The sequence below is a fragment of the Corylus avellana genome, chromosome 2, assembly GCF_965113065.1.
Source record: "Corylus avellana chromosome 2, dhCorAvel1.hap1.2, whole genome shotgun sequence".
In the NCBI taxonomy this organism is placed as follows: Eukaryota; Viridiplantae; Streptophyta; class Magnoliopsida; order Fagales; family Betulaceae; genus Corylus; species Corylus avellana.
In genome coordinates, this window is record NC_142491.1 from 24,211,640 (window position 1) to 24,223,081 (window position 11,442).

The window sequence follows — 11,442 nt, forward strand, 5'->3', positions numbered from 1 at the left end:
AATGTGAATTTCATCCATTCATACAGCACAAGAAATTGTTACTGGGTTTGGAAGGGAATTCAAGAAACAAAACCCTAGCCCCCCTTTGGATTGGACTCTCTCCTATCATTCCAAGAAAGTTCATAAAATTGTCAACTTTTGCAGCCGTCATGTAGCAAAATGAGCCACCTCTAGATGCTTCTCTGGATGCATTCCCATCTTCCTTCAACGTGTTAGACGGGGAAAGATTCTCCTTAGCGTTGTTTGGTTTGTGTTGGTTTCTGTTTTCTTGTCTTCCCTCCACTTAAAAAATAAAAAATAAAAATATAAGAGCACGTCACTTTTTTTATGGCCAATAGGAGGGATTCTCCTTGAAACAAGTCATTTAAACGATACACATCCAAAACAATCATTGACTCAATGAAAAGTGACATGTACATCTCATATTGGTGAAAAATATGAGAAAAGATGAGAGACTAAATAGTTGAGGTTCAACTTAATCCATATGATTACCGGACCTCAAGAACTTCAACTCCGTGATGGCGGGCTTTGGCGTGCAAGAAAAGGAACTTCCACCACCGTCCCTGTGATATCGTCTCCAACAGTTACGGTGTCTCCCTTTGAAGCAGCTTGCCTCTTAATGTAGCCTAAACCAAAATGTTCTGATTCCGTTCTTCCAGATGCATAACTTGTCACCTTTCCCACCTGCATGAAATTCACATATATGTTACAACTATGAACTGCACGCCAAACCAGATAGAGTAACAACTTATATATTATTATCTTTTTGTTTCCATAAAGGAAACTACCTCAATTAAACCAACTAATTATTGTATGCTGTTGATTGGAGATTTTTGTTTGGCTGCTTTCAAGACAGAAATTAAATAATTACCTTTTTTTTTCCCTACCTCTCTCCCATGAGCAAACACAGCATAAGTGAGCAGAACTTTCTTTAGGGGTTATTTTTCAAACTTAAAAGCATAACAGTCATGACCAGTACCTTTTTCCCATTAACTGTAATGGGGCTGCCAGGCTCTGCTGGTGCTGAGATATGAATTCCCCAGAGTCGTTGCTTCACTCCATCGTATGTTATGAGTCTAGATATAGTCTCCTGTCCCTTGTAACACCCTGAGAAGATTATAATTAGATCATTCAGCCCTCATATTTCCATTCAAATGATTTTATGGAAATGAGTTATATACCCTTGTCCAGAGAGATGGAATTCCAGAGACCAGCCTCCAGGACATTAAATTCATTAGTAAGTTCTTTTTGAGGAGCTGGCCTTCCTGCAAAAATTGAGTTGCACTCGTCAAGTAGTTATATAAATCAAAACTTGTAAAGCCAAAACGATCCAGTCAAGAATCACCACCTTGAAGAACCCTTAGTTTTTCCCATGCATTAGAACCCATTGGGAGAGCACCCAGAGATAGAATACTTTTCCAGACTGATCCAGCAGCAGCTGGTGACATCAATAGAGAAAAACCTTGTTCAGAAATGACATTTCCCACACCTACAGTAATAGGCATCCCACTGACCTGTGAATTAAAAGAGGGTTTGGATAAGGTCGATTGCAAATAGTAAATGAAAGTACACACAATAAAACAGTTATTATTTCTGTTGCCAGTGGCCTTGGCCTCCTACACTTCCTTAATGCATCATCAAAGATACTCCAATTCATGAATTGAATAATTCTAATTTCAACTTTTTTCAGTAGGCAAGTTGTCAAAGACATAAGTTTGAATCCAGATATCACCTTCTGTATATAATATATTCCAAGCCAAAGTTTGATGACAATTATTTACTTTTAAATCGAGCGAAGTCATGGGCTAATGAGGTTGCATCATTTATCACCAACAAAATTGTCACATTAGGAGAATTACAAAATCAGGTAAATGATTCTGTAACATAAATGTTTTCTTCTCTCTTCTTTTTTTTTTTTTTTTTTTTTGGAGGGTGGGGGGGGGGGGGGGGGGGGGGTGGTGGACAGATACACAAACAGAACCATTTTACATAATAATCGAAATCCCTGAATCATATAAGTTGACCTAAAAAAATATAAACGCATATGTGAATTCATCCCTGAGACTCCAAAGCACAACTTGCTTATACATATGTTTACATTACATTTTAGCTATGCATGTTGACATTTATTGTACTAACATGAAAAATATAAAAATTTCATTCCATACATAGATTTGACCACAAAAATGATGTACAGAAACAATGTCCAATAATTCTCACAAGAGAATAAACCAATAAGCACAACTTCCTCATACAATAGTCAAGAAAATCATTGAAGCATACAGTGAAATGTCGATGTGTGCCATATGGTTGTCCAACAAGATCACCGAGGTTCAAGTCCTCCATTACCTGATTGCATTCCACAATTATAAGCATTTACACCATCAAATTCAAAACTTCAAAAGCATCATATCAAATACTGGAATAATGTTAAGGTAAAATACCACGTTACTATCATGAATTTTGCTTGTATGATAAATCATCCCTTGAGCTTCTAATTTTTTCAATTAACTTCTGTCATTTTTTGATCACATTACAAATATGACCTTTCAAATTTCCCTTCAATTTTTTAATGAGAGTCCTACGACAAGTCCAATTTTATATGTCAGACCCAACATCAGCCTTCCGAATATGTGAGTCAATATTTTTTTGTTCATTTTCTAATACAAATCATCTAATATTTTCATTATACCCTTAAAAAATATTATATTAAAAAAAAAAAAAAAAAAAGGGCAAAAGAAAACATTACAATAAAAAATGAGAAGTTAAGGGTAGCGCCTCCAACCCTTCCCCTCAATAAAGAGGCAGCCTGAGGGGTGGAATCCATCCTCCAGATGAAGGGGGCCCCTGAGGTGCTTGGGCGTGGAGGTGCCTCCAACCCTGCCCTAGAGAGAGTGGCCTCCCCCCCACCCCCCAAGGCCACCGAGTCAGCAAGGCTGGCCCTCATGAGGGATGGGGAGGCATTTCCCTCAGTTTCTTTCTTTCATTCGTTCCTTTTTCTTTTTCTTTTTTTCTTTTCTTGCTTTTTTTTTGTAATTTTAATGGAAATTTTACATATTTGTGTTAGAGAATTAATGAAAAAAATTGATGTTCACACAAATGGAAGCCTGTTATTAGGTCTTTGTTTCTGATGCGTAAAATCAGATACAACACAGGACTGCCTATTATGGAGAAAAATCTGGAGGGAACAACCAATTTTTCATATGAGCAAAACTGAAGGAAGTTAATTAGCAAATTAAAAGTTCATGGAGATTTTCATACAGGCAAAACTCCAGGTAGTAACAGGGTATTTTCCCTAATGTTAACAATATATGAGAACTTTTTAACATTGCTTACTTGATTGCTTTTGGGTCCCACCAAAACAAATAAGCAAGTTTGCTTGGTGATGTCTTGAATCTCAACCTTGTCAGCAAGAAATATGTACCTATGATTGAATGCCACATAAAAAATTTACTGCATAGATCTTTTCCCATGATAATAATAATAATAATAATAATAATTTATACAATGAAACAATAATAAGGGAAAAGTTTCAACACAAAAGGTGTATAATTCAACTTAATTGAAAAAGACCTCTACTCAACTACTTGAACTCAGATGCATGCATTGGTTTTCCATCATCGTACTGTTTTGGGATCATTTAATCTGTTCAAAGCCCATTGTATATTTATCAATAGCCTGTCAACCACACTTTTATTGGCCTTCTTGCCCTCATAGCACCTGCACCTTCAACTTGACTCATCCTTTCTAAGTCATTAATTGCCTTTGTTGCATGTTACCAAATTATCTTAGCGAACTTTCTCAGACATCATATTTTTTGTCAATTACTGCTAACCTCTAGCTTTTCACAAATGTTATTATTCTATCCAAAATTTTCTTCTCTTTTCAAAAATCCACATTAATCTACACAAACTATAAAGATCTTGTGAGGGCGCTGCTTCTTGACTTTCAGCAGGTCAGTACACATATTCTGAACACTTAATTTGATAAGCACAGATAGGACAGATGTCCTATGACCTTTCTGGGGTACTAATTGATATCAAAATTCTATGAAACCATTTTCCACAAAGTGCGAGAAGCAGGGTTTATTGTTTACTGCTAAAAGTGTAAAAGCTTCCATGAGCTCAAGAAAGAGAATACCAACTAAAATCATGTTGCAATGCTTAGTAAAATTTGAAACACACAAAAAAAAAAAAAACCAGTTTTCCTAAGTTGATTCCAACCTTTCATAAATATTATAACAAAATAACTAGTTAATTTGGAGCTTCCTTAGAATCACTTATAAAATCCAGTTTCACCTACTTGCAGCCATGAGTATCTTTATAAACCACCACTTTATGGGTTACTCATCTTCATAATATAAGACTGGGGTGTTACTTCGAGTCATCGGGAGAGGTCGCACCACCCCCCAAGTCGTTGGGGGGAGGTTGCACCACTCCCCTGAGCCCATGGGAGGAGGTTGCACCACCACCCCCTACCGTCAGGGGAGGTTGCACCACTCCCCTGAGCCCTTGGGGTGAGGCCATGCCACCACCCCGAGCCCACAGGAGGAGGTTGCACAACCACCCCGAGCCATCAAGGGAGGTCGCAACACCCCCTCAAGCCCTTGGGGGGAGGTCGCACCAGCTCTTGACAGCTCAGGGAGTGGTTGCAGCACCCCTCAACACTTGGGGAGTGGTCGCACCAAGCGGATCGGAGATGAACAGAAATTTGGATTGAAAACTGAACTAAATACCGTTTCTAAGTTTAAATGGGCCCAATGAACTTTCTTACACGTGGGTTTCGGCAAATCAGAATCTGGACACAAAAAAAAAAAAAAAATTGCTTTTGAAAACAGTTTCAAACATAGAGTTTTCAGGATATTAAAAATACTATCCTTATTTATTATACCAACTATTAATACCACTAATGGTAGATAATAACGACAACATACAAGAACAAGATGCACCTACTTGTTCAGCATTTCAGTTATGGTTTGCCTGGTCACTGGCGAAACCAGCAATGTAACTGCATTTTTCTGTTAACACAAGCAACCCAAGAAAAAAAAAAGTACTAATCAGACAATAAAAATACAAATATTTTTTACATTGCAGAGAAGCCAATAGCCAAATCAGAATTGTGGAGATTACCATGATCCACGCATACGCAATATCAATTGTCCGAGCTGTTGGTGTAACAAAAACAGTGTCACATCCCTACGGATTTCAATGAGAAATCCTGTTACTTAAGCCTGTAGGACCGTATCAATATAAGAATAAAGTTTACGTAGGAACCACAAGTATGCAATGAACTAATGACATCTCCCACCAAATCCTTACCTGTCCTTCACGAAGACTTTCAAAATTTGCTGTGCTTTGGTTGTGAAGAAACTGGATACGGTCTTCTCCACTGACTACATGTCAGTTGAACCCATATTATTTACAAGGAAAAAAAAATTGTTAAAGCAACAGCAAAAACAACCATATACTGCAACTTTTGCTATATATGTGTGGAAGACCTATAATATTCAGACGATATATACATTAAAAAATTAACAATATGCAAAGCACTCTGAGTTGAATGCAAAATATGAAAGGGTGAAAAATGTCAAACACCAAAACAAGGCAGTTTCTTAGCATGTAATTGAATGTCTGATATTAATACTAACAACTTTGAGATTTCTGTAGCCTAGAAACAATTTCTGTACCACTAAAAAGTGGTGCACAATGACAAGCAGAAGAAAGCATCAAATGGGGATTATATGAAATAATTGACAACATAATAGTACCTCAACTATTATTAAAAAATTTAAATAGTTATCAACTATAATTTCTCATTATATAAATGGCTATTTGCATTTCTCTCATGTTGTAGATTGTGCTTTGTTATATTCAATTTTACCATTCATAGCAAGATCAAGTAAATGAAAGCAAAAAAATAAGTGCTGGTCCACACAAAGGACTTCCAAAGTTTCACAATAGAAGGTCAAATAAATATTTTTTTTATCTTATAAGGAAGAAATTAATTAGAAAGTCCCAAAGGAGGTTCTCGCTAGTAAGAGTCTCTCTTGTTCACCCATCTGCATTTTCAACAAGATTGAATTACTTATCAGGAAAAAAAAAAAAAAGGTCCAAAAAGGGGTCAACCAATGTAAGGGGCAAGTACATAGATGATACAAGCCACTAAGGAGCCAGCAAACTCTTATAAAAGTGACTAAAGAATTAAAATTGAGTTAAACCATCCTAAAAAAATATAATTACTTTAAGACGATATCAACTGATTTTTATTCAAAAAATATTTTAATGTGTCAGACTAACATAAAATCTTTTGATGCCTCATCTCATAACACAGTAGGGTTTCATTGAAATTCTATTTTTCTTTATCTTTGGAAAAATTGCTAAATTGGTCCCTATGATTTGAGATTGTGACAAATAACTTCCTGAGGTTTAAAAAGAGACTGAACACTCCCAGAAGTAAGCAAACAAAACAAATAATAAGTCCTTGTCGTTAGAAAAGTTGACAAAATCAGCTAATGTGCCACATCAACACCAATCATACTGTGACACGTGACACTTACAATTAAAAAATATAAATATTTAATTCATATAAAATAAAAATATGTCAAATCTTTAATTCATAAAATATCTAATGTCTCTCTTAATGGTTCACTCAGCTGTCCACATTTGGAAAAAATAAAGAACATAACTGAATTTTTATTTTTATTTTTCTTCTTCTTTTCAGCTAAAATAATGTGAGAAAGCTGAAACATCACATCTGGAAATTTATTGGGAAGCAAGAAACGCAATACCATCTAAACTATGAAACAAAGATCACAATCTGGACCCTGAAAACTTTTGGTTCATTTGAACTTATTTTCTTTGCTCGTTCACCTGGGTTCCTTTATCTTAAGCAGGACCAACAAAACAAAAGGTAGTAATAGTATCTTTTAATGGGTTTTTAGCTACCCCTTCTGCCCAGTAATGACTACTTGGAAATTCTTTACTAGATTTGGTTCCAGATCATTAATGACTACGGAAAGAGTGCTGCCTCTTCTACCCGATCATTTTCAAAACATTGGGGGTGCTTGAGATATATATATATATATATATATATATGATCCCACTCATATGATTTTACACAATGGTTCGCATCAGTTGAACTACAACTGTTTCAAAAGATAAACTCACATGGAGATATTTTTCAATAGCATTTACTAAAACAATAGCAACAGAACCATAGCTTATTCCGTAACACCCCCACCCCTCTCCCAAAATAAAAGGGATAAAATAATGATATAAACTGTACAAATCACAAAACCATACAAAATTTTGCAGCATCATAGTCCTAATAAAAGTTAAGATAATGATGATATATCTTCGGAAAGTAGAGGAAAAGAGCATGTACCTCTTATCCGGCCAAAATGTGAAAGGTCCACAACCTATGAAATCAGATGTCATAAAAGAAACAAAATAAGACCATACAATTAATAGCTACATGCCGAAGAAAAGTTAAAAGTCAAACAGTAAATCGCCACAAGCCCACTAAAAGAAGAAAGTTAAAAGACTGCATCCAGTCTTATGAAACTTGTAACGAATTTCATTACAAAATATTCCACAGAACTTCATGGATTAAAGCATTAAGCCAATAGCACCCATTTTTGATTAGTTGATGCATTGACCAAGCCCAAGCCTAAGCCTAGCCCATGAGTGCCTGATAGTGTTAGCTGCTTTAGCAAGCCCAGAGCTAGACTAATTTCTATTAGTAATTTATGAATTCTTTGGAATATTTTTGATTTGTTGCTTCATGGAAATGAAGTAGTGTCTTGGTTAACAATAACTATTTTCTATCACTGGGGTATTGAATAGTAGACCATCCAACATATCTCAAAGTGTTGTCATAACTATGTCTATTTGAACAGAGAATGAAAGAAGGGAGTCACAGTTAAAATATTCTTATTCAAAGTGACTAAACTAACATGCCATTTCAATATATATATTTTTCAAAATAAAATTCACTTTATCTGCACCATTTTCATACATGCTCATAGAGAACCACCAGACTTCACAATAACCTTCTAAAAGAAGACATTGATATTTGATAATGCAACTCCAATGGCAGCATAAACATCAAAATTATTTGCATGCAGATCAACTAGCAATGTTAAATTCAGTAAATGTGAAGCTAAAATGCTCTTGGGCAATCTTAACTGAAAGAGACCATCAGATTCGGTGGATATGTGGGTAAAGGACTAGGTATCTAGGTTTTTTTAGAAGTTTGCTGAATTTCATGCAAAGAAGTTTGCTGAATTCCATGCAAAATACCACATATTTTCTATAATTAAGACTTCCATGCTAGAATACTTGGTAGATGAACTTCTTAGCTTGTGACAAAGGAAGCAAAATTTACAATATGAATAAACCCAAAGAAACGTATTTTGAAGGGTGTCTTGGACATTCTAAACTCTATACTTAAAACATAGGAGAAAATTGTTTCTTCCTTTTTATATTTTTTTATTTACAAACCTTTATGCATACACTAAAGATCTGATTGAGCAATTTCCTTCTGAATCAAAAGATCTACTCAGTATGTGAGGAATTCACCAACTGCAGTTAAATGCATATCAGGTAGTTGTTTGGACAGCACAAAATTTCAAAACTATCATTTAAGTTGAAGACCACAGTAATAAGTCCCGAAGGCAAGAAGCATTCTTCTTTCTCAGTAGTATAGGAGCAAGAATCAATTGTAGCGAGATAATGCTTGGAACAGCAATGACAAGCAAGACCAAAACCTAAAAAATTCAAACCTGAAAATGCAAGTAATTGGTAACTCTAGAAAGTTTGGAATTTGTAGAAAAGCATGTTGGTGAAATTCATCGAGGAAGTTGAATGTAATTAGTCAAAGATTTTACTTCATCATTTCTTACCCTACAAATCATTCTCAATATTCACTTCACTACCGTATAAGGATCCAAATCATGACCAATTTTCACAAAAATACCACAGAATGAAGATCATATAAGCATATAAACTTTGAATTCACATAGATACACAAAAATATTAGCAATATTATGAAGAAGAGGAAACAAGAAAGCAAACAAAGCACTGGGTTTGAAATTTAGGAAAATCAAATACCCACCACAACCCCATAATCAACAGCATCTAAAGCTTCGTCATCATTGTTAAATGTTTCAATAACGCCATCATCAGAAACCTTAGCACCTTCAACTGTCACGGTCTCCTGCAAAATATGGATCGCATAAATGGTCCGTTTGGATTTCATGAGTTGCGGAGAGAGAGAGGGGAGGGCGCTTACGAGGAGGTCGTGATCGATGGGAGGTGGTGAGAGGTCGAAGGGTAAGGCGGAAAAGTGAGTAGTGGTGGTTGTGAATGAGAGAGTCAGTTTCTTCGTCCACGTCGCCTTCTTCTTCTTCCAAAACGACGCACCGTCTGGGTGGCTCTGATGAGGCCTGAACGACGACAAGGGGCGGCGTTGAGTGATAGAAATAGATGGGAGACGCGGAGCTGCCGCCGTTGCCAATGCCATATTGCTTGGATTGTTGAACGGAGCCGTCTGCAAACATGTACAGGGTAGCTGCGCAGGGGTCAGTATAGTCACTAGACTCACTACAAAAAAGACAAAAAGAATGTTTTCTCAAATTTATTTATTTTAAAAGAAATCTTTTCTCAATTTTTAATCGTAATCTTTTTAATCCTGGTTAATCGGACGGTTTCAGTTTGTACCCAGTTATCTAGACCGGATAATTGGTTTTAAAAAAAATTTGTATTTTGGGATTATTTTAGATATTGGGCCTAAAATAAGCCCATTTTTTGCACATAATTGACCCTTTTTTTTAAAAAAAGAAATATTAGCCTTTGTCCCAATAAACTGAGCTTTGTTGTAATTGTTCCAACAGTGTTTTTGCCTATATGGGCCTTAAAAATAAAAATCCAATTTTTTAAAATACCCTAAAAATCATTTTAAAAGCTTACCTAATACAGAATATATGTAAACAAACCAACAAAAAGAGAGATATCTCCTCACAACAACTACAAACCCAAAAAAAATAATAAAAACAAGTACTAAAACTAAAAAGTAAAAATAAAAGCCAAAAAAAAATTATATATATATGCACCCGGTTAAATGATTATAACTAGGTGCCAAAAATCGAAACCGGAACCAGATACCCGGTTAACGGTTTTTTGTAACATGTAGTGAGAAAGAAGCTTGAAGGTTATTGTTGCTTATCGCTTCACTTTTGCAACTGTTTTTGTTCTTCTTCTGGCTTTCATGTTTTAGAGGTATATTGACTCTTTCATGTGTTTATTTCATCTCTTTTTAAATGATCATGTCTTCAAAAGCCTTCAATGTTTCCATGTTCCATCATAGTTTATGTTTGGGAAAAATGCAGTTTACCTCCCTGAAATTTCAGGAGTTTTTCAATTTTAACCCCAAAGTTCAAAAATTGACAATCTATCCCCCCTGAAGTTTCAAAAATTGGCAATTTAAACCCTCCGTTTAATTTTTCCGTTAAAATTGACGGAAATCTATGAAATTACATCATTACCCTCAGGCTTTTGTTAAAAAAATTCCGTCCAATTTAACGGAAAAATTAAACGAAAGGTTTAAATTGTCAATTTTTGAAACTTCAGGGGGGTAGATTGCCAACTTTTGAACTTTGAGGTTAAAATTGAAAAACTCCTGAAACTTCAGGGGCGGTAAACTGCATTTTCCCCTTTATGTTTTAATGCATGACAAGTATTCACTTTTCAAAAGCCATCAACGTTCTTTTTTATCGCTTTTAATGCATGCCAATTGGGCGTAAGATGGACTTGAATATGGGGAATGAGGGCACTGAGGAAGCAATTGGCCCTCCAAATGGTTAGACTTGTCACTCTTTAATTTTGTAACTACTAGCCTTGTTATTGTGTCAAATTTTTTTTTTTTTTTTCTTTTCTTTCTTTTTGATATAGCTGGAAAGAATATTGAGTGTGAATTAGATGTGGAAGAGATTCAGAATAATAATGGCATATATAATACTATTCTTAAACATGAGATTGTTAAAGAACTAAAGAAAAATATGATGTTCGGTACGGATATTATACGAAATATGTCAAGCAAGTGGGTTTTGGTGTGACAAGAAGAACATATAAATCTAACGATGATGGGAAGTTAAAATACTTTAACCTTGCATGATGGGACACTCATGTGTTTTCTCAAGAGCCCTATCAAGGGCGAAATTGTTAGTAGACGCTAATGACCTATCATAAGCGTTCACTTTTGGATGTAGACGCTGATAGTCCTCTATCATAATAAAAAATTGAAAGTCGAAGAGCAATAGCGTCCACCAAAAATTGGACGCTGATGACCTATCATCAACGCCCACTTTTGGATGTAGATGCTGATAGTATGTCATTAGCGTTCACTTTTGGATGTGGACGCTGGTAGTAGGTCATCGACATCCAC

General features: G+C 35.5%; 1 protein-coding gene across 2 annotated transcripts; it reads right to left on the bottom strand.

The window, feature by feature from the left end:
* LOC132166967 (Glycine cleavage T-protein family) lies at positions 1–9,588 on the bottom strand. 2 transcript variants are annotated; one of them, XM_059577840.2, is made up of 13 exons: positions 9,292–9,588; positions 9,115–9,216; positions 7,384–7,417; positions 5,319–5,392; positions 5,130–5,195; positions 4,953–5,017; positions 3,337–3,424; positions 2,284–2,349; positions 1,349–1,514; positions 1,182–1,265; positions 980–1,107; positions 498–684; positions 1–282 (listed from the first exon to the last, which is right to left on the bottom strand). In XM_059577840.2, the coding sequence occupies exons 1-12, from the start codon at positions 9,520–9,522 to the stop codon at positions 508–510; spliced, it is 1,281 nt and encodes a 426-aa protein (XP_059433823.2). In that variant the 5' UTR covers positions 9,523–9,588; the 3' UTR covers positions 1–282; positions 498–507. The 2 variants fall into 2 exon arrangements, with proteins under 2 accessions (XP_059433823.2, XP_059433822.2); XM_059577839.2 differs by lacking the exon at positions 1–282 and having other exon boundaries at positions 299–684.
* Between the last annotated feature and the right edge of the window lie 1,854 nt (positions 9,589–11,442).